This window comes from Schistocerca americana, chromosome X, assembly GCF_021461395.2.
Source record: "Schistocerca americana isolate TAMUIC-IGC-003095 chromosome X, iqSchAmer2.1, whole genome shotgun sequence".
NCBI lineage: Eukaryota > Metazoa > Arthropoda > Insecta > Orthoptera > Acrididae > Schistocerca > Schistocerca americana.
Window position 1 is genome coordinate 293761841 of NC_060130.1, and position 24438 is coordinate 293786278.

Genomic DNA, 24438 nt, shown 5'->3' on the forward strand with positions numbered 1-24438 from the left:
CAGTCCCAAACATGCTCAATGGGGAACAGATCCGGAGATCTTGCTGGCCAGGGTAGTTGACTTACACCTTCTAGAGCACGTTGGGTGGCACGGGATACATGCGGACGTGCATTGTCCTGTTGGAACAGCAAGTTCCCTTGCCGGTCTAGGAATGGTAGAATGATGGGTTCGATGACGGTTTGGATGTACCGTGCACTATTCAGTGTCCCCTCGACGATCACCAGTGGTGTACGGCCAGTGTAGGAGATCGCTCCCCACACCATGATGCCGGGTGTTGGCCCTGTGTGACTCGGTCGTATGCAGTCCTGATTGTGGCGCTCACCTGCACGGCGCCAAACACGCATACGACCATCATTGGCACCAAGGCAGAAGCGACTCTCATCGCTGAAGACGACACGTCTCCATTCGTCCCTCCATTCACGCCTGTCGCGACACCACTGGAGGCGGGCTGCACGATGTTGGGGCGTGAGCAGAAGACGGCCTAACGGTGTGCGGGACCGTACCCCAGCTTCATGGAGACGGTTGCGAATGGTCCTCGCCGATACCCCAGGAGCAACAGTGTCCCTAATTTGCTGGGAAGTGGCGGTGCGGTCCCCTACGGCACTGCGTAGGATCCTACGGTCTTGGCGTGCATCCGTGCGTCGCTGCGGTCCGGTCCCAGGTCGACGGGCACGTGCACCTTCCGCCGACCACTGGCGACAACATCGATGTACTGTGGAGACCTCACGCCCCATGTGTTGAGCAATTCGGCGGTACGTCCACCCGGCCTCCCGCATGCCCACTATACGCCCTCGCTCAAAGTCCGTCAACTGCACATACGGTTCACGTCCACGCTGTCGCGGCATGCTACCAGTGTTAAATACTGCGATGGAGCTCCGTATGCCACGGCAAACTGGCTGACACTGACGGCGGCGGTGCACAAATGCTGCGCAGCTAGCGCCATTCGACGGCCAACACCGCTGTTCCCGGTGTGTCCGCTGTGCCGTACGTGTGATCATTGCTTGTACAGCCCTCTCACCGTGTCCGGAGCAGGTATGGTGGGTCTGACACACCGGTGTCAATGTGTTCTTTTTTCCATTTCCAGGAGTGTATATTGTGAAAAGCAATGGTCCCATAAAACTCCCCTGTGGCACGCCAGAGGTTACTTTAACGTCTGTAGACGTCTCTCCATTGATAACAACATGCTGTGTTCTGTTTGCTAAAAACTCTTCAATCCAGCCACACAGCTGGTCTGATATTCCGTAGGCTCTTACTTTGTTTATCAGGCGACAGTGCGGAACTGTATCGAACGCCTTCCGGAAGTCAAGAAAAATAGCATCTACCTGGGAGCCTGTATCTAATATTTTCTGGGTCTCATGAACAAATAAAGCGAGTTGGGTCTCACACGATCGCTGTTTCCGGAATCCATGTTGATTCCTACATAGTAGATTCTGGGTTTCCAAAAACGACATGATACTCAAGCAAAAAACATGTTCTAAAATTCTACAACAGATCGACGTCAGAGATATAGGTCTATAGTTTTGCGCATCTGCTCGACGACCCTTCTTGAAGACTGGGACTATCTGTGCTCTTTTCCAATCATTTGGAACCCTCCGTTCCTCTAGAGACTTGCGGTACACGGCTGTTAAAAGGGGGGCAAGTTCTTTCGCGTACTCTGTGTAGAATCGAATTGGTATCCCGTCAGGTCCAGTGGACTTTCCTCTATTGAGTGATTCCAGTTGCTTTTCTATTCCTTGGACACTTATTTCGATGTCAGCCATTTTTTCGTTTGTGCGAGGATTTAGAGAAGGAACTGCAGTGCGGTCTTCCTCTGTGAAGCATCAGAAAGTCATTTTGTTGTCTGAGCAGTTCAGTTTTGTTTTTATTTTTAGAGTGAGTCAGGGTTCTGATAGATCTCAGCTGCTGTAAATATACGTTTGCTTTTCTGGTATGGTACTTAATTTTATTACCAAACTTTGTACTAGTGTGGAGAATGGTCATTCTATATCTACATCTGTATCTACACACATACTCCACAGAGGGTACCTTGCACCATGACAAGTCATTTCCTTTCTTGTTCTGCTCGTAAGCAGAGCGAGGGAAAAACGACTATCTGTATTCCTCTGTATGAGCCTTAATTTCTCGTATCTTATCTTTGTAGTTCTTATGCAAAATGTATGTTGGCGGCAGTAGGATCATTCTGCAGTCAGTTTAAAATGCTGGTCCTCTAAATTTTCTCGGTAGTGTTCCTTGAAAGAAATGTCTCCTTTCCTCCAGAGACTCCTGTATCAGTTCCTGAAGCGTATCCATATCAGTTGTATGTTGTTCAACTCTACCAGTAACAAGTCTAACAGCCCACCTTTGAACTGCCTCAGTGTCTTCCTTTAATCGGACCTGGCATGGCTTCCAAACACTCAAACAGTAATCAAGAATAGGTCGCACTAGCATCCTATATGCAGTCACCTTTACAGATGAAACATACTCTCTTAAAATCCTCCCAATAAATCAAAGTCGACCACTCGCCTTACCTACAACAATCCTCACATGCTAGTTCCATTTCATATCATATTGAAACATTATGCACAGATATTTAAACGATGTGACTGTGTCACTCAGCACACTAATAATGCTGTATCCGAACATTATGGGTTTGTTTTTCCTACTTATCCACATTAACATACATTTTTATACACTTAGAGTTAGGTGCCATTCATCACACCAACCATAAATTTTGTCTAAATAGACTTGTGTTTCCTTCAGTCACACAGTGCCGACACCCTCCCATACTCCACAGCATCATCAGTAAACAACCACAGTTTGCTGCCCACACTGTCCGCCAAATCATTTATGTATATAGAAAATAACAACGGTTCTATGACACTTCCCTGGCGCTCCTGGTGGTACTATTGATGAACGTTCGCCACCAAGGACAACATACTGGGCTCTATTACTTAAGAAGTCTTTGAGCACCTCACATATATAAGAACCTGTTCTATATGCTCATATTTACGTTAACAGTCTGGCATGGGACAGCATGTCAAATCTTTTCTGAAAATCTGGAAATATGGAATCTGCCTGTGGCCCTTCATACACAGTTAATAGGATATCATGTGAGAAAAGGGCCAACTGCGTTTTTCACTAGCAATGTTTCCTAAAATCATATTGATTTATGGACAGAAGCTTGTTGATCTCAGGAACATGTGTTACATTCGAACTGAGAATATGTTCCAAGGATTCTGCAGCAAACCAAAGTTAGGTATACTGGTCTGTTCTTTTACTCTTCTTATATGCAGGAGTTTCCTGCACTTTCTTCCCTTCATTTGGGACATTGCATTGGGCAAGAGGTTGGCGACAAGTCCAAGCTAAAGAAGGGGCCAGTGCCATAGAATACTCTTTGTAGAACCGAATTGGGATTCCATCTGAACTTAGCAACTCATTTGTTTTCAACTCTTTCAGTTGTTTCTCTATCCTATGGATGCTTATTACTTTAGCATCTGTATGGGAGTCCATTGGATGGTCAAATGACAGTATGTTTATACGACTGCCACACTAGTCTGGTCAGCTCATGCTTCCAAGTTGCTGATGAGAATAATATACAGAAGAATGAAAAAGAAAATTGAGATTGGTTGGTTGATTTGGAGGACAGGACCAAACAACAAGGTCATTGGTCCCATCGAATTAGGGAGGGATGGGGAAAGAAATCGGCCGTGCCCTTTCAAAGGAACCTTTCCAACATTTGCCTGAATTGATTTGGGGAAATCACGGAAATCGTAAATCAGGATGACCGGACGCATGTTTGAACCATTGTCCTCCCAAATGCGAATCCAGTGTGCTAACCACTGCACCACCTCACTCAGTAGAAAATTGAGAGTGTATTAGATGACGATCAGTTTTCCTTTAGGAAAGGTAAAGGCACTGGAGAGGCAATTCTGGGGTAGCTGTTGATAATAGAAGCAAGATTAAAGAAAAATCAAGACACGTTCATAGGATTTGTCGACCTGGAAAAAGCATTCGAACCTGTAAAATGGTGCAAGATGTTCGAAATTCAGATAAAAGTAGGTGTAAGCTCTAGAGAGATACGGGAACTATTCAATATGTACGAGAATCAATAGGGAATGACAAGAGAGGATCACCAAGAACGAAGTGCTCAGATTAAAAAGGGTATAAGACAGGGATGTAGTCTGTCACTGCTACTGTTCAATCTGTACATCAAAGAAGCAATGATCAAAATAAAAGAAAGGTTCAGGAATGGAATTAAACTTCAGGGTGAAGGGATATAAATGATATGATTCACTGATGACATTGCTATCCTGAGTAAAAATGAAGAAGAATTACATGATCTGCTGAATGGAACGAAGAGTCTAATGAGTAAAGAATATGGATTGAGAGTAAATTGAAGGAAGATGAAAGTAATGAAAAGTAGAAGAAATGAGAACAGAGGGAAACTTAACATCAGTATTGATGGTTACGAAGTAGATGAAGTGAAGGAATTCTACTACCTAGGCAGCAAAATAACCAATGAAAGATGAAGCAAGGAAGATGTCAAAAGCAGACTAGCACTGGCAAAAGGGCATTCATGGCCAGGAGAAGTCTACTAGTATCAAACATAGGTCTTAATTTGGGGAAGGCATTTCTGAGAAGGTACATTTGGAGCAAAACATTCTATGGTAGTGAAACATGGACTGTGGGAAAACTAGAACATAAGATAATCAAAGCAACTGAGATGTGATGCTACAGACGAATGTTGAAAATTGGGTGAACTGATAATGTAAGGAGTGAGGAGGTTCTGTGCAGAATTGGAGAGGAAAGGAATATGAGGAAAAAACTGACAAGGAGAAGGGACAGGATGATAGGACATCTGTTAAGACCTCTGGGAATGACTTCCATGGTACTAGGGGGAGCTGTAGAGGGCAAATACTGTAGAGGAAGACAGAGATTGGAATGCATCCAGCAAATAATTGAGGACAAACATTGCAAGTGCTATTCTGGGATGAAGAGGTTGGCACAGGAGAGAAGTTCGTGGCAGGCCGCATCAAACTAGTCAGAAGACTGATGACCAACAAAAAAGACAATGTTTCAAAGGATTTTGTAACATGCTTCTGTCTTCTTTTGAGCAATCGTCGCTCCCCCTCATCCCCCCCCCCCTTCCAGGAGAATGAGCCCCACAAGTTGGGAAACTATGATTTAGTCGAACTTGCTCTTGGTGGTTCTTATGGGAGCAGTACACAGTGGACTGTAGTATATTCATAGATTACTCGCCTAATACTTACTCTTTCTTGAAACTGTAAGTAAGCTTTTGTGGGATAGCTCTGTGCTCAAGCAGCTGCCAGTTCATATTTTTCAACATTTCTACGACACTCTCCCGTGAGTCAAACAGATCTTTCACCATTCGTGCTACATTTCTTTGTATATTTTCCTATTCCCTTTGCTTCCATATGGTGTGGGTCCCACATGCCTTATCAGTATTTAAGGATTGGTCATACAAGTGTTTTGGAAGTTGTCTCCTTTGTAGACTAATTACATATTGTAGTATCCTACACACACACACACACACACACACACACACACACATACACACACACACACATTTGTATGAGTTGAATGATATTGTTTGTAATTCACTATATTGTGGGCATAGGATATTTCGTTTCTGCATTTTGTGAGGTGCACAATTTTATATTTCTGAACTTGTTAAGCAAATTTCCAGTCTTTCATCGTTTAGAAATCTTTTCAAGAAATCGATCGGATATTTGCGCACTTTTTTTATATATTGACAGTACTTTGTAATACTTAACTACAGCCTCTGAAGAAAAAGTCTAAGATTATTATTAACATTATGTGTCAAGTCATCATTGCAAAAACATGAACAACAAGAATCCCTTCATCCTCCTGGGGCACCACTGAACTCCTCTACCGATTCTCCACCCTAGATAGCAGATTGCATCTTCTCTACAAAGTAACGTTCAGTTCAGTCACAAATTTCGTTTGATATCCCGTGCCCGAATTCTGTGTGCTGCGCTTTATACTTTGCAGTTAATTGAGTGTTTATACAACATAGAAAGACTAAATGTCTTATCCACAAAAGCTATTCTCATATTTTTCTAATGAATGGGACTGTGATGTCCAGCATCACCTAGTAACGTTCAGGAACCGTTTTAAACATTGCATCCATAAAACACTGGCCACTTAGTATGAAGTTATACTTCACATGTTTAAATCTTTTCTTGTATCCAAGTTATGAGGAACGATTGTTTATGGATACTCTGTCTGACACGAAAATGTTTTTTTCGTATTTGTAAGCAGCTTGCTACATGGGTACTTTAAATACTAAATGACTGTGCATAAAGGGGACAATTTATTAAAATTCGAAGATCTGCAGTCAATATTTGCTATTTGCTCGAAGTAAGTGCTATGTGTTTGTCGCAGATGCGTTGTTACTGGAAGATCAACAAGAAGGGGAATACGACTTTGTCATCAGGTTATGAAAGGCAAGCAAAACGCATCGGAAGTGGGTTGCAACAGCATGAAAGCCTGTTAACGCTATAATGTCGTTGCATCCCTCCGAAAAACGAAAAGTGATGACGACGGCAGATCATATGAACTTGGTAGCTTCGCTATTTTGACAGCCGCTAAAACAAATTTCCTATCTGCGTGTCATCGCTGACCAATGAGACTACGACGCATGTATCAAAACCGGGGACACACTTCTATATCCGATTGGCCGCAGTTGACCAATGAGAAGCGTCGATTGATTGCACTTGCGTGCGTTGGTACTACGGGATTGGATGGTTGTGCTAAGTTGGAGCTTGAAGTTGGTCTGAGACGGCGTCGGATGGACATTTAGCAGGAGTAAATTGCAGTAACTTGGTTGTTTGATGGTAAAACGGGCTTGATATTGTAGCCAGCATGAAGTACTTCTTGCTGTGTGTGTTAGGTGTTCTGATATTTTCAGGTATGCATTTCGTGTTCTTGGAAGAAAATTGAAATCTATTTTGCCGGTTCCGTTTGCATGTTTTTTGAGTGTCTGGAATTATTTGCAAATTATATGCCGGTATTTACTTGTTTCGTTTCGTACCTAACTCCGTACCCGTGCACGGATTTTTCCATTATGTATTCCTGAAGCGAACTGCCAAAGTTGTGCGTCAGAAGTTTTGTGTACTGTGTATAGTTTTGTGTTTGGGGATTTTTAAACGACACAATACACACGGAAAAAAGCTCCCAATCCCGACATGTGCAACTAGTTACATAGTTTGATGTGACTAGCGATGAATTTTTCTTTGTTTTGTTAATTTAGAAGCCAAAAATTTGTCTCTCCCGCAGGCACATGTTACGCTGAAAGTGAAGATAGTGAAGGAACGACAGTTGAGGCTGACCTAGGCTCTAGTAGAGAAGCTTCAAGAACAGGTATGTGAAGTATTCGCTTACTCATATATTAGAATACAGAGTCCACCTCGCACTAATCGGTCGGCCAAGTAATTTATCTAGTGTTCATCTAACATGTCCCTTGTGGTCTACTTTGTAAATTAAAATGGATGCAGAAGTACTGTTAGTTTAAAGGACAGTGTATCTAAACTACGTTTTCTTGAAAATAATTGTGGATGTTCTTCACTTTCAGATGATGAGGTTGTGCAGAGGGAAGAAGAAGCAATAAAGCTTGATGGGCTAAATGTAGCTCAGCTGAAGGAACTAAGGGAAAAAGCAGAAAAATTTACTTTCCAAGCTGAGGTCAATCGAATGATGAAATTGATAATAAACTCACTGTATCGTAACAAAGAGGTGAGAGGAATACACTTTGGTTTCATATAAGTAACTTTGTATATTAGTTAGATCTGTAATAGCTGACACTAACAGAACTTCTTTTGTATAGATTTTCCTGAGAGAACTGATTTCCAATGCTTCTGATGCACTGGATAAAATTAGGTTACTGTCATTGACTGATCCTAATGCGCTGAGTGCAACGAGTGACCTAGACATCAGAATTAAGGTAAGATTATTGCATTAAGTTTTTGTCATTTTGTGCTCAGGAAGTAGCTAGTCATTGTTCAAATTTAAGTTTTTGATAATTTGCAATGGCATGAGAAGAGTGATAAAATTGGTATTCCTACAGTTGGTTTTAATTGGCCAGTGAGATTGTAGGAGGCAGACAACTTGCTTCGTAATAATGAACATCATTCATCTTGTATACCAAGCAGGCTAAAATATCCAACTTTATTCAAAATTGCTTTCAATCTGTGCTGAAATAAATTATCTACCTTCTTCCCCATCTTGCTGTAACCAGCACATTGCAATCCTGTCAGCAGTTATGGAAAAGGTTCCTGGTCTGCATTTAAATCTAGCAATATGGCAAATGTGTGGAATATGTGTTTGGTAGAGATTTCCGTAAGGTCAGTCTCTCTCTCTCTCTGTCTGTGTGTGTGTGTGTGTGTGTGTGTATAAACTGGTTGCTATTCCAGCCAGCCTCAGACTTCCACCCACTCATTCTGCTGTTGTGTGCTGTTGTGTGTACACACACACTCACACTTCATTTCCTTCAAGATACAGTATGAATTACATGTGTGTTTCATGGTGCAACAATGGCAGTGTTAGTGAGGTTGTGTGGATATGTTGAGGGTGTGTTAGCAGCTAATTGTAACAAACTGCAGTGGGGGTAGTTTAAGGTAGTGTTCATAAACCTGTATAACTATGAATGTTCTCTACAGAATATTGAGAATGGCTTCAATTTAGTCTGAAGAACATCAAATTTTCAATTTAGATGTGCAGAATCACTTGGACATCTCATTGGCTATACAAAATTATCATCCCATTAGGTGTCCAAAATATGTTATCAACTAATAGTGTTGGGGGGAATAGAATTTTCTCACTGGCTCTATTGTAGCTCTTAAGCTTGAGTGTGTTTAATTGAATTTTGTGATTAAATGCCCTTACATTCAAAGAAAAAAGCTAAAATTTTCAGGTTTGTGTTCTTTAAAATGCTAGTATATTGCTGTTCCTAACCTTTGAAACTTAAAACTTTCACAGAATGGTCTATATTAGTGAGGTGAATTTTGTTTCAAGTGAACAAATGCAAGAGTAATATTGGAACTCAATTTCTATTGAAAATATCAAGCTGTCAAAATTAGTTAGGAGTTTCTGCCCGTATGGCTTTGCTGTCATGTGAAGTAAGCAGCATTTGTGCCGTCAGGTGTCTTTAAGATTAGTCTGTTGATGTCCTATGATTCTTCTGTGTTAGTATTATCTAAAGTGTTCTATTGGGTGGCTCTCAAATTTTCAGGCTGACAAGGAGAACCATATACTTCATATCACTGATACAGGGATTGGGATGACAAAGAATGATCTTGTCAATAATCTTGGAACAATTGCAAAATCTGGAACTGCAGATTTCCTCAGCAAAATGCAGGATGCTACTACCAGTGCCCAGGATCTTAATGACATGATTGGCCAGTTTGGTGTTGGGTTCTACTCTTCATTCTTGGGTATATTGCTGTACATTACTGTTATAGCCTGCTTTCGGTACCTTGGACAGAGTTTAGTGCTAATTAAATGTTGTTCCATATTTTCAGTTGCTGATAGAGTTGTTGTGACAACCAAGCACAATGACGACAAGCAGTACATTTGGGAGTCTGATGCTGGGAGCTTCAGTATAGTTGAAGATCCCCGTGGAGACACACTAAAGAGAGGAACTCAAGTCAGGTGTGTTATATTGGTGGTGGTATATGTTTGGAAAGGTATTATTAAAGTAGTATATTGACTTGCAAGAAATGGTGCACAGAAAATCATGTTTATATTGACTGATTATGCACTGACCATAAGTGGGTCAGATAAGTTATTGTACTTTGAAGTATTTAGGGCTGATGGGTATATACACAAGTTGGGTAAAAATATGGAAACACCACAATAAATGGAAGTTTGAACATAAAAGCAGTTTCTAGCCAAGCCTGCAGGTTGCAATGTTGTATTTGACCACAAATGGCACATGTGAAATGTCATAAATGCATTCAAAGTGTCAGTTGTCAGGACAGCATTTTGTGTGGTTGTCTATGTTAGAGCTAAATGTATTTGGCTGTGGGCATACTGTTGGTGCTTGTATTGTAGGTGTTCTTGTAACCATGGTAGCCATAATGTTCAGTGTTGAAAGAGGCACCATATTGAAAATTTATTACTTACAGGAAAAGTGGAAGAACGGTCATTCACTAACTCACAATTTGGAATTTGATGACAGGCAGTCATTAAAGAGGTTTGTGATGGAAAAACAAGGACTGCTGAATAGAATGTTGCATTCATGAATCCTGTTGGCAGCAGAACATGAAGGGAGCCAAATAAGCTGGGAATTGCAGGGCGAGCTAACAGGAAAACATGGTACTGAAGCCATGAAACCTGCACTATGGAGCAATAGAAGGGTTATTTGGTCAGATGCTTATTGTTTCACCATTCCCAACTTTTGGCAGAGTTTGCTCCAGGAGTGAAACATGATGATGGGGTTAAATGATACGGGCAACCATATCATGGTAGTCCATGGGCTCTATTGTTACCCTGGCAGGTCGCATTACTCCCAAGAATTGACCATTTTGGGTTGTTTTAGGTCCATCTGATGGCACAGTGCTTGTTTCCCAGTGGTTGAGGTGTGTTTAAAGATGACACAGCCACTGTTCAGATATCATCCAGGACTGGTTTTGAGAGTATAATGAAGTATCATCTCTCTCCTATCCACAAGTTTCTTGATTTCAATATTATTTAGCCTCTGGGGGTCAATTTTGGAGAGAATGGTGCACGATTCCCACCCATTTGTCATCGTTACCTGAACCTGCCACTATTTTGCAGGAAGAATGGTATAAGATGCCCTTGAAAATTATCTGTCCATTCAGAGAGGACTGGAAACTATTTTGAATGCCAGTGGTTAGACATGATAATGTGTTGTGATCTTGGTGTTCATATTTTTTTTTTTTTTTGTCTTGCCCCCTATACATTTTTACAGCTGTAACAAAAATCTAGAGTTGGCTGTAGTTACCATATCTTGATGTTAACTATATTAATTCAAGGAAAGTGTAAAGGAAGCTATTTACATTCACATCTACATCTTCACTCCACTGACCACATTAGTGTGTAGTGGAGAGTTTTGTGGCGTAACAAGACAGCTACGCCACACTGAAGTAGCTGAAAGTCACGCGTAATCTCACTTAGGCTAGATAGAGGTCTGAAACAGGATACTTCATAAATGATATAAAGAAAAGTACGTTGCTTTGGGAATACTTAACTTTTAATCCTTGTTGTATACATCGTTCTTGATGATACAAGTGAGACTCTATCTTAAAATGGTTAATGGCGCCTTGCTAGGTCGTAGCCATGAACTTAGCTGAAGGCTATTCTAACTGTCTCTCGGCAAATGAGAGAAAGGCTTCGTCAGTGTAGTCGCTAGCAAAGTCGTCGTACAACTGGGGAGAGTGCTATCCCGTATCTCGAGACCTGCCTTGTGGTGGCGCTCGGTCTGCGATCACACAGTGGTGACACGCGGGTCCGACATGTACTAAATGGACCGCGGCCGATTTAAGCTACCACCTAGCAAGTGTGGTGTCTGGCGGTGACACCACAGAGAGAGCTTCCCCCCTTTCCTGTTCCATTCACAAATGACACAGAATATCAGTGAAGTTCCATACGAGCTCTCTAATTTTCTTGTCACAACCATTTCGTGAAACGTGTAGGAGGAAGTGTAATACATTGCCCAGCTCTTTCTGGACACAGTGTTGCTAGCTTGGTTACAAATATGCTGGAAAAAGTGGAGATTTAAAATTTTCATTGTGTATGGTGAGCTGTTAGTAGCCACGAAAGTGAAATGGAAAATAATGCTATGACTGAGCTAAAATCTATTGGTAGGGTAAACTGTTACCATGCTCGTTTATTTAATTAACCACACAAACAGAAGTAGGTTCATTGTTTTTGTTCGTATCATCCGTTGGCTTCCGTCGCCAGTCATACTTTCACTGAATCCCGAGGTCTCCAGGTCTTAGACACCATCTGACTGAGTTTTGGTTAACCAAAGGGTATCATACCTTGTAGCTTACCATCTAGCACTGCCATCCATCCATTCAATTCTTTTGCTTTTTATTACAGTGGTCACATGCAGTTCATTACAGTGTGGATTTTTTAAATTAAATTTACAGCACAGGTCAGAAGATTGTCTGAATACCTTCTTCTCAAAGCTTATAATTGCTCCATCTTTGTGCTCAGCTACAAATCCTAACGCTGGTCACACAGTTGTCTTATGCACGAGGAGTTTTGTTGTCCGATTAGTATACTGCACGTCACAAGAGGATTGAAGGAGCATATAACAGCCCCATACATTCATATTGTGAGGGTAGTACTAGTTCGTAGAAGTTGGAGTTAATCAAGAGGTGTATAGGTGGCCATTTCTCCTCTGCTTTCAATGAAAGTGCGATGAGAGGGAGGAGGAGGATAATATACTAAATTCTCATTTTTACCAGTTGTTTGACACAATGTACTTATTGATATAGGTTTCTTCCTTAAAGATCGTAAACATATTTGTAGTTTACTAGAGGAAGTAACAAAGTGATTGGTGAATGGGATACTTTTCCTGGAAGAATGAGCTTCAAATTACTGCCAACTGTATCCAGTTTAGATTATTTGCTTTCTCATAGGCTTTGTTTAAATTGTTATAATGGATGCTTCAACAGGCAACTGCAGCTTACTGGCTGGAACTTTGTATTTACAGTAGCATGTGACAAATGGTGTAATGCAGGACGAAAGTACCTCATAATTTTTTGCATGTATTGTAAACTGCAGTGATATGTACTCCTAACATTTGATTATTGACAATTTTAACTTGAGGAAAGTACTAAGGCAGTATCTGTTTTGTGCCTGTTACAATGAATTCTGGAGACAGGTCACCTTGATGATAACTTATTATAATTGAACACTTTCTATTATGAGTGCACACATTCAGTAGATCTGCTGCTGTAGCAGAATAGTATGTTAACAGTGTTATGAGTAGACACTGAATCAGTTTGCAATTAATGCTGTGACACTGTAAGATATGTGCCTGCAAATTGCATTACATAAAATCTTACCACAAGGTACTACAGGGAACCGTTAGTGTATAAATAATTCTTCTGGTCTGTTACAGCCTTCATTTGAAAGAGGAAGCCTTCGATTTTGTGGAACAGGATACAATTAAAAACCTTGTGAAGAAATATTCTCAGTTCATTAACTTCCCCATCTATCTTTGGACAAGCAAAGTAAGTTTACAGAAACATTGAATTATGTGAATTTCAGTTTAACTTGAATGAAATTTCACTGAAGGATATTTTACAAATCTGGAATGGCTCATAAATTTTATTGAATATAATATATTCTTAATGAAGTTTAATTTTTTTCTCTCACCTTATGTCATATGTTCTTTCATGTACATGATGCACGGTTAATAAATAAACAAGTGTTACCACTGTTAGGCTTGTTGCATAAGTTTGACTTCCTTCCTATAGAGCACTGTTCTGTAACTGTTCACATTTTAGAATCAACATTGGCAAAATGTACAGTTTCAGAACAGTAGTAATTTTGCTAAACTACTACTAACAGGATGGGTTTGCTGTGAAATTGGAAGTTACATAAATCAGCCCTTTGTCACAAGACACTACATGCATGTTAGTTTCTAGATCTCATCAAGAGATGTCTCAAGTTGTGCAAAATACACATTGTAATCACAGGACTGCCCTGCTGTTTCAAGTAGTAAGTTGTACTGAGCTTAAAAATGATGGGCAGTGTACTCCTGTTCCTTTTTCATTCTAAATCCATGCTTTTATGTGGTCTTAGTATTTTGAATACTGGCACCTTTCTCATGAAATGTGCTTGCTTATTCTTAATAGTAAGCTAGTAGCTTTCAGATTCTGAATTATTGGAGAAACTGTCTGGGCATTCTGCTTGATGATACTTTCATATTTAAAAAATCATTAATAATAAATGAGTGGCATTTAGTATTAATCTGTATTGTCTCATTGTTAGTCTGAATAAAATGTATGTAATGTGTATTTTGACTTTTAGTTAAGGTGTTTCTGGATATAGTAATATTTCTTATATCTGTGATCTCTTTTGGACATAGCTGAAGAACAGACAAGAATTTTGCTCTTGCAGCCACAGTGAATCAAGATACAAAAGAATAAGATTTTAGCTGCTAGTGGGTATTGACTTACGTTAATGGGGCAAGTTGATAATTTGTGCGGAACTGGGCTTCAAACTTGGGTCCCCTGCTTTGAGCCCCAATGCAGCCCAATTTTTCAACTTGACACATTGATATAAATCAATGTATGCTGGAAGCTAATATCTTCAGTTTCTTTGTGTCAATATTTCACACAGTTGCATGCTTGCTAAGCACCCATTGTCATTAGTTTTTCTAATAAAATATGTCAATGATCGGGTAATTTCAGCTTTAACCAGCATTATTACTTTTTGTATTGTTACTGTTTTTACCCCTGTCCCTTTGTATATGGTTTTGTCCAGAAACACGAAGTTTGCACATATTAGTACCAAGGCAGTCTTCACTAAAGATAAGCAACATTGGACATTTTCCATTGAGAAGTGGTGCTACTTATTTGTTGTACCAGAAACATGGTCCTTGACTTGTTATGTGTTGCAAATTGCCACATGAGGTGGCATTGTAGCTAATTTGTTTATCCATGTAAATGTTTCTCCTTTTCATTGTTCGTCTTGGTGTTCTGGTATCTTTCAGCAAAAGTTTTCTAAATTTGTTAATCATAGTTAAGCAGTAATTCAGACTTTACATTAATTGTTTAGGTAACGGTATTCAGTCCTTTGTGCCAATTAACTGTGAATTTGAAAAAGGCTGAACAAATACATACATGAAGGATTTAACAGCACAATGATGGGTGTCGGAAGGGGATGGGGGAGGGAGACATGGAAAATACAGTAGAAATTTTTAAATAGAAAATAGGTTTTGAAGTTTTGTTGGCTTAATTATAATGGTGCTTTAAATCTATGGTGATTTCAGTTTTAGTACTAATATTGTTAATCACAGGCTTTGATTTTTAACATGGTATTCTCATACTTGTAATGAGGAATGATGTGGAAATAATCCAATGTATGTGGTTGAAGATGTGCAACTGTGTGTGTGATACTCTTACACAGTGAACATTGTATACTGTATTTACCGGAGTATAAGATGACCCTGAATATAAGACCCCTTTCTTCTCTCTCCAAGAGGCTCCTTGGGAAACGTATATTTTTAGCATATTCTGACTAACCAAAATTACAAATTTTCATCGACTTAAGGCATCCGCCTAAAAAGTTTGTTACATGTATTCCAAACTTTATTCATTTGTCTGCATTTTGATAATACAAGGAGAAACAAACAAAAAAATTGTTTACATAAATTTTTATCTTCACTGCATTTTTGTTTAGCTAGCATGTCGTATGTGGTATCACCTTTAAATCATCGTCCTAACAGGACAGCTGTGAAACTTAAATCTTCATTGTCTCAAATATTTGGCTGTTTCTTCTGAATATTTTGAGATATCTGAGGTGGTTTCAGTGGGACCTGAGGTTACAGCTTTTTTTCCTGAGTAAATAGATTGTGCTTCGATACAGTACTGATGTGATGTTGCAATATCTCTTGCTTCTGAGCACATTGTCTGCCCACCAATTTCTTATTGGCTGTGTAGAACCAACAACTGACACATTTCTCATAATGGATGTCAACAAAATTGCTGCACGAAGTACCTAAGCATGCCACTAGCTCCAGTCTATATTTTTACCATCTCCAGCAGTACTGTGGGCTGTTGAGTATTTGTCTAATTTTAAAGTCTTCTTGATTCCAAGTAAAAATGGATTCAAGCAAACTGCAGTTTAAACATGATAGGTGTTCATAAAAGCCAAAGTTAAAAATTCTTGTTGTAGTTCTCCCTTCCAGCCATATGGTAGTGCTGTGCTTGAGCAACAGTGAAGCACAGACAGAAATATCTATTAGGGAGCAGGTATTATGTGACTGTAACTAGTATGTAAATCAAAGATCACAATCAAGATTCAGTCCAATTCTCAAACTTCCATTCATCCCGTGATCTAGTGACATCTGTTTGTACTGTATCCACAAGGGGTCTTTCTGCCATAATTTATTCTTCTGATAACAACTGCTGTCAGTTTAATGTGATTTTTGTTTGTTAAGCATTCAATTTTTGATTAATTTTCTTCCTATTCCATCTGAATATCATCTTGTTCTAAAGCTGGTAACATATTCCAAGGTGTGAAGTCACCGATTCTCATTTGTAACCCACTTGGTAAATCGTTGAAGTTTCTTATAACCAAATAAAATTCTGACTTGGGATCAGAATCGAGTAAGTTTTTGATGCACAACATTTTTGCGTTTGAAAGTCACCCTTACTTAAATAGCAGCATAAATCTACATATATGGTATCCTTAGATAAATGGATACTTTCATTGCAAACCTGTACAAATATAACAAAAGTTTGTAAGTTGATAGAATTTAATGCCATTTCCTCCCATATTCGTAACACTATAAATTTTTAAGCAGAGCATTATATTGTTGTGTCTAGTTCAGTGTGTCTTGGCTATCCCTCGCACGAGTGCTGCAAGTCAAATAGCATATGTTTTTTCGAGCGAGATTGATATGGTATTGAGTGCTTCGGTGTAGTGGGAAATCTTAAGCCTATTCGAACACAAGTGTTGTTTGCTATTCTTGAAAATAAGTTTGTATGAAACTTCAGCAAGCAATGCAAAAACGTTGACCTCAGCAAAAGTAGTTTAAGCTGTGAATGCTGGACTACCCCCTAATTTTTGAATGACAAATTTGTGAATACAGAACTTGCACTCAACACTGCATGTATTTTACTAGGGCCAGAAAAATTTTACAATAGCAAATTTTTTTTATGTGGGATTGTGCAAAAGTGGTGCTTTTACATAGTGTCGCAAAATTTGACATTTTCCAGTAACAAAAGGTTTGAGGGCAATTTGCTAATATTTGTAAGCACCAAAATGAGATTTTGACTGTTTGTTTCTGATGTAACATACTATGTGACATCGAACAAAAATACCCTACTGCCAACAAACTTTTTCTGGAAACAGCTTTAATCCCCAATGCCACATTGAACAATACTATTGTGCAATAAATAATACCAAAAATGACACAGTATGGAGAGATCTGTAATTTGGCACCACCCCCCCCCCCCCCCCCCCCCCCCAGTTAAACTGCATACTTGGAGAGCATTCTAGCAAAAATAAGAAAACTCTCAAATAGAGCATTTAAGTTTTGCAGACAGTAAGTCTACATGGCGTTAGCTTCTGTGAGCCACCCACAGGACAAGGCACATATCACACAAGCATTACATATGACACAAGGAAAAATTTAAATCAGGCTGCATTAATAGTGAAAAAAATTTATTGCTTCACAATCACTTCCATTGGTTTTGCCATTTTGCAAACCACTTACCACTTGCCAACATAACTTAGATCTTGGGGTACACAACATATCTGGCTGTCACTGCAAACTGTAGTTGCAAAATAAATAAATAATAATAATAATAATAATAATAATAATATTAACTAAATGTTAAAATAAACTTCCGTGGTCTTTCTTACAACCAGAAACATGCTTGCATGCCGTGTACTGTACAATGATTTGCTGATAACAAGCAAACAGAGCAGGTGTCATTAAGATTTATGTATTTGTGGAGCTAAAGTGGTGTATTTGGTGGGTTTTGTAGTAAGTCATGTAATGGACTCCATTGAAGTTTTTGTAGTTTATTTATGATATGTATATGAATAAAGACTCACATTGGAGAATTGTCCATTATCAAATATACTTTTCCTGAATGAACTTTGCAGTTTGTTTTTGACAAAAAGTATGTTAAATATGGGAATAGTTTAAATGGGGCACAGATGTAAACAATGTTATGCTAAAGATAGTCAGATATTACAGCCTGGCACTCACATTATGCTGCAACACATCACAACTGGATTCATCTATTGAGGTGGTGCAATGGTTACCGCACTGGATTATCATTTGGGTGGATGATGGTGAATGTCCCATCCAGATTTAAGTCATCTCCTATTTTCCTCACATCACTCCAGGCGAATGTCAGGATGTTTCTTTGCGAAGGGTACGGCACGGCACAGTTGATTTACTTCCCCACCTTTCATAACCCAAGCTTGTGCATCTGTAATGACTGCGCTGTGTATGGGACATTAAACTCTAACCATTCATTTGTTCAACCTAATCTAGACTAGACATGGAGCTATGTGACAAATCAGTGTGATACAACAAGAAAAATTCCGGGTTGGGAGGGAGTAGGTACAATATAGCTCTCAACAAAGTTTCAGTATTTATAATTGCATAATACAAAAATTTGCAGTTTAATTGGTGCATTATTTTAGGTATGGTCTGAAACAGGGAAATGTGAAATCACTGAAAACACTACTACTTGTGTACCAAATTAAGATTCCTTCATTATTGTGGAAAAAGAAATTTATGGCATTGAAACCAGCATGAGATGGGATAAATACTTCAGGCAGAGGTGAAGGAAAAACTGAAACATACTGGGTTGCCTCTACAAACAAAGCTAACAACTTGGATGACCACAGATCCATGCAAATGAGTGTTGGAATTCTTGTTTTGGCCATGGAGTGATAGTGATGAACTCTATTAATGCTGACAAGGCAGAGGCTCTAAGTGTACTTGGGGTGGTAGGTCTCGACCATGTAGATATTCTAAACAGACAACTTGATTCAAAATTTTGTGTAATGCATACCACCAGGAAATGTGGACATTGTCATATGTCTTATTGTTCTGAAGACAAATACAGAGAGCAGACAGCTGTTTGTGAGGTGTTAATGTATCAGGAGCATAATGTTGGAGAACTTTGAAGTTATGGGTTTATTTTGAAAAACTTGACAATGGAGTGTTGTAGCAGATCTATTTTACTTTTAATTGATTAGATTTTAAGGGTTAAACATAAATGATTTATTTTTTCATTAACTTAAATAAATGTGGTCTGTGATACCAAAATGTGAGGGATGAGTAAATCTTCATTTTAAATGTAAAACTGAAAAGCAAATTGCATAAAAACAAGGAACATAGGGTACTTCAAAAATAAGCAGTCAAACTATACAAAAATTAGCCAAAATTGGCCATTCAATAAAACAATATCTTCATGTCCCTGTAAATTACCAAAAGATGCTTTTTTATATGATTAGTGTACAGTGTAATGGCAGATTACATGTACCTTCCATTGTCTCTGAGGTCTGAATGTTGCTGTTCATGTAGTTATTTTCATTGCTTACAAAATTTGATGAAATTGTTACTGTCAGTGTTTGAAGACTGTTTTCATAAGGTAGATATGCAGTTCAGGGCAATGTATTTTTCCAGGTATCATTGCTGTTCATTTTTACCTTTTGGTACGACATGAATGTCATTAGCTCCATGTCGTACTTGCAGGTTTAGCCCTGTTCCATGCTGTACAGATTTTTGTTGCAGATATTTGGTTATCTTCTGTTAGTAGATCAATAACAAACATTCATAAAGTTTATGGAGAAAACACTTGCCTGATTGGTTGGCTTTTGGTGTATAGAATATTTTACTTAAGTTTATATTTTCAGACAATCAAAGTTGAAGAACCAGTTGAACCAGATGAGGTAGAAAAAGAAGAAAAGAAAGAAAATGAAGTGGAAGAAGATGATGACGATACTGAAGTAGAAGAAGAAAAGTCTGAAGAAAAACCAAAGACAAAGAAAGTTGATAAAACTGTTTGGGACTGGGAAATTTTAAATGATAACAAGCCTATCTGGACTCGAAAGTATGTACTTATAAAGTTATTATTTTACAATACTAGTGTAAAACGTGAAACACTCAGCCTCTTAGACTGTTCTCAATTTGTACAAAATCACTGTCGTATTATGAAATATTGTAAGTGCAAGAGTCACCTGCAGCTCTTGGCTGAGTAGTGATGCTTCTATAATTTTTGTTTCATTGAAGGTAATAATTTGTTGTTCATTTGCTACAATTACTACCTTTAACTGTGGCAGTATTCTACTTAACACAGTATTAAGACTCTCCCTGAAAACACCTGTTTTTATTTCAAATTACAAAAACGGGTTTGGCCAGGGAGAAAAGAAACAATCAACTTAATGAATATGTCTAAGGTGTACATTAGCCTTGGATTCATATGTTGACACAGTGTTGCAGTGTAACAGTGTTTCTTTAAAATGGAAAAATCTTGAACAATGTTTAATGTTACACATTTTTGCTCTTGGCTGTTAAGTGTAACGAACAAATCCTGTGTTCATTTTTAACTGCTGTTCTAATGAAGCCCATGAAACAATATTTAATGATGCTTAAATTGTTTAAAATTGCAGGCCAGCTGAGGTACCTGATGATGAATACAATGAATTTTACAAGTCTCTCACTAAGGATACGAAGAATCCATTAACAAAAATCCATTTCATAGCAGAAGGTGAAGTTACTTTCAAATCGTTATTGTTTGTACCCCAGACACAGCCCGGAGAAAGTTTCAATAGATACGGCACAAAGACTGACAATATCAAGGTTAGTGAATTAGGTCGTATTGTAACTACAAAACATGCTCCTGCTTCTGATTCTCACTTCTGTTTATGCTCTTCCTGTTTCTCTGCCATTTATAAACATAAAATTTGCAGCTGCCAATTCTTTGTTACACATACTAGGATGATTATCTGCTGTAAGTTTTTAAATTTAGTTTTCATAGTTATAACAGGGCTACAGAAATACTGGTGCCTGTTGCTGAAAATGATTAATAACAAAGCAGCTTTGATGTCGTTCTCTGTTCATACTACTGTACTCCTTGCCAAAAATTTTGTATGTAGTTTCTAAAGAATTTGTTTCAAATCAATATGGCAGATATTGTGCTTCTCAGCATGTGAGTAAAGAATGGTAATAGCTAGGGACTGGAAAATGTAGTATCTACTTTTGACGAAATTTGCAGCTAACATTTTTGTGATTGGATGCACGAATTTAAAAGCTTGTCACACTGTGTGAAGACAAAGCCTTAGTGCTGTGCTTTGAAATGGACTGATTTTTTACTGGTAAACTTTTGACTGCATTGTTTGCTTTCATCTGAACTTAAAGCCTCCTTTTTTTTTTTTTACTGCATGCTACAGATAGAACTGACAAGGTGCTTAGTATAGAATTAAAACAGAAGATAACTCCATTCACATGTTAGTGGAGAAATTGTCACATTCTAAATATGCCAACAAGTTTTGTTTCACTGTGACTACAGTGTACAGTGCAAGCACTATATATTGTCAGAAAGGTGTAAATGAACGAAAAAGTGGGGAAACAACCACACCTCCCTCTGTGACAGGGCAGTGTCCTGCACTTAAGTTCTGCAAAAGCAGAACTGATACAGGGAATGCTGATCTCTTCTGGTGTTGAGGGTTGTGATTGAAATCTGTGGCAGACTAGTCTTTTCATATATTTCAAACTAAGAAAAGACAATGAGCTAGAGAATGGCCACTAGACATTTTCTTGCTGAGTTTGGCAGTGTATTGTAACTAATGTAGTTAGACTGACCTCTAGTAGTATTTGGTGCAGCGACAGTTAAAAACTCCCACCACTCAAAACCTGTTCCTGAAAATGTCCTAATTATATCAGGTTTTGAACTTACACTAGCAGACAAGTGTTTCTTTGTTGTAAGATGCTAGGTCCCATGACTGAATACTACAGTGCGGGACACGGCATGTATCTTATACAGACCACTCTGATGTCCACAATTAGCTTGGCAATGGAGAATAGTGCCTTGTATGAAACTTCCTGGCAGATTAAAACTGTGTGCCGGACAGAGACTCGAACTTGGGACCTTTGCCTTTCACTTTTTATTTTGCAAACACTTCTGTTACCCACATTAAAATAAAACTTTGACTATCTTTGGTAAAAACAAAGGATACAATACATTGAGGTAGCATCTATTAGATAATTTTGCCTTTTCACATTTTGTCAGGATTCACATCATATCAAAAAATATTAATTTCTTCAGTCCTTAGTACTAACATAATCTCAGTGAACAAATTCTGTGACTGCTGATAACATATTCTGTTAGCTATAGTGACTGAGACACAATGCTCTGAAAGTGTACACCAGGGACTTCATTTTTTGCAGTGTGGTGGTGGTGGTGGTGGTGGTGGTGGTGGTGGTGGTGGTGATGATGATGATGATGATGATGATGAAGGGGGAGTGGGGGAGAGGAGGCTGGGGTTTTTGGGAAAATACACAAAAGCACTATAGATGGGTAAAGGCACAAAATAACATTGAAGGGGATGCAGAACCTACATTCTTTTGTTACCAATATTTATTGTGGTCCAAAGATAGTATCTAATTTCCACATTGCTGTTTCGTAAGTCATTTCATTCAGCAACAGAGTTCCAGTGTTTTAATTAACCCATTAGTTTTACAAATATTAGTGGTACAGTTTTATACAGCAGACAAATTTCATAGGTTTATCAGGAATTGTCATTGAATGTCTCTTGGGTGGAAATTGCATGGATCAGTTCATTGATGCAAGTAACCATCTCAACTGTGTTCATTTTTAGGTTAAAATCTACGTTTGATATTGCAATAATACTTATGTAACGCAAGACAAAACTGGTAAATAAACAAAGAGTATTGTGATCTAGACTGTTGATTTTAACGTAAAAATAGCAGTAGAGTGCTGCAATCCACAGACAATGTTTAACTGTGTGCTCATTCTCTCTTCCCCATCTCCTTCCACTGTTTAATACCTCACATTTACTAACACCATTTATACTGGTCCTCCCCAACTGCCTTTTCCCCACCCCTACTCCCCATCTTAAGTCCACACATTTATTCAGTGTTTAGGTGCAACTCTACTTCACTTTGTGATATAGAAGAGTGCAAAATTCTATCTTTGTTCATTGTAGGCATAGTAAAAAGGTTAGATATTTGCTAGCCACCCATCCCATATCTCCCCCTTACAGTTCTGTTAATAGCTTTGTATTTGATACCTACAGTTACCCTGCTGGGTGCCTAAGACAAAGATTCTTTCCTTATCAGAAGGTACACTTGCAATGAAGCATCATATCAATTCATTACATACTTCATTTAGTATTAGGTAACAGTTCACATGTACTCAGTGCAAGGGTCACTGTTGAACATCTTAGGAAACCTTTGTGTCTATCTGTTTGGTAGAGTTTGTGATGCCTCATATTCATAAACAAATTTCTCACATATTATTTGACGTATTGCTCTTCTTTAGACTAGAGATTCAGAATGTACTTAATCATATTCTTAGATCTTAATCAGTGCTTTGTAATCTCAGTATTTCAGTGCAACTTGCTTTGTGCTTCATGCGTTGGATAACCACCATTACACCTCCAAAATTTCTCCCGATTATTAAAATGGTGTATATGAAGAATTTAACAACTGAATGTTCAGTTTACATTTTTGTGGTAACCTAATTTACCTGCATACTGTTATCACTTATGCATACATATTTTACTTGAAACCTAATTCAGATGTTGCCCTTGGATGGCATTTTTTCTTCTCATTTTGCCTTTCTCCATCTGTCCCAGTACTGCAAACAACTATGAAGTGCGGGACAGAGGTTATGCTACAAAATTATCCTAAAAATGTGCCATCATGTTTTAATACAAATCATAAAAGATAGGTAAGCAAAAACCTGTTTTTATTCAATACAATTAAGACAATATATTAACAGTACTCCTTAATTTTTCAGCTGTATGTGAGACGTGTTTTCATCACCGATGAGTTCAATGATATGATGCCAAATTACTTGAACTTTGTTCAGGGTGTAGTAGACTCTGATGATTTGCCACTTAATGTCTCCAGAGAAACACTTCAGCAGCATAAACTTATCAAAGTAAGTCTAGAGTACATCAGATACTAGTTACTCCACTTAGATTTGTCCATTGAAATTTATCACTAACTCTTCCTTCCCTGAAGGTAATCAAGAAGAAACTGGTTCGCAAGGCTTTGGATATGTTTAAGAAAATTGAAAAGAAAGATTATGAGAAATTCTGGAAAGAGTACTCCACAAATATTAAACTAGGTGTCATAGAAGATCCTTCCAACCGTACAAGGCTAGCAAAGCTGCTTATGTTCCATTCATCCCATGGACCTGAAATGACCTCTTTGTCTGACTATGTGAGCCGAATGAAGGAGAAGCAAGAACAGATTTTCTACATTGCTGGAGCCAATCGTAAAGAGGTAAACTTGTACTAACCAGCACTAATAGTAAGGGAAAACAGTACCAATCTCATTGTTGCTGAGACTTCAAACCTCAGTACAATTCCTTCTCCTTATGTTGTTCTTGTCTTGCCATGTTGTCATAGCATGAATTAGTGGGTTACCTTTTCACCACTATCATTGTTGCTGCAACAGCAGAATTCTTCTATTACTAATTATAAGGTACACATTAT

The 24438-nt window shown here is 38.6% G+C and overlaps 1 protein-coding gene across 1 annotated transcript in view; it reads left to right on the top strand.

Annotated features, from left to right (window-relative positions):
- Positions 1 to 6762: 6762 nt before the first annotated feature.
- LOC124555436 (endoplasmin) overlaps positions 6763 to 24438 on the top strand; it is a 33104-nt gene continuing 15428 nt past the window's right edge. The window contains exons 1-11 of the mRNA XM_047129346.1: positions 6763 to 6931; positions 7300 to 7383; positions 7595 to 7755; positions 7847 to 7963; positions 9251 to 9452; positions 9540 to 9669; positions 13115 to 13226; positions 19609 to 19805; positions 20365 to 20554; positions 23736 to 23879; positions 23963 to 24226. Coding sequence (XP_046985302.1) covers positions 6886 to 6931; positions 7300 to 7383; positions 7595 to 7755; positions 7847 to 7963; positions 9251 to 9452; positions 9540 to 9669; positions 13115 to 13226; positions 19609 to 19805; positions 20365 to 20554; positions 23736 to 23879; positions 23963 to 24226 — 1647 coding nt within the window. The 5' untranslated portion in view covers positions 6763 to 6885. The remainder of the gene's footprint in view (positions 6932 to 7299; positions 7384 to 7594; positions 7756 to 7846; positions 7964 to 9250; positions 9453 to 9539; positions 9670 to 13114; positions 13227 to 19608; positions 19806 to 20364; positions 20555 to 23735; positions 23880 to 23962; positions 24227 to 24438) is intronic.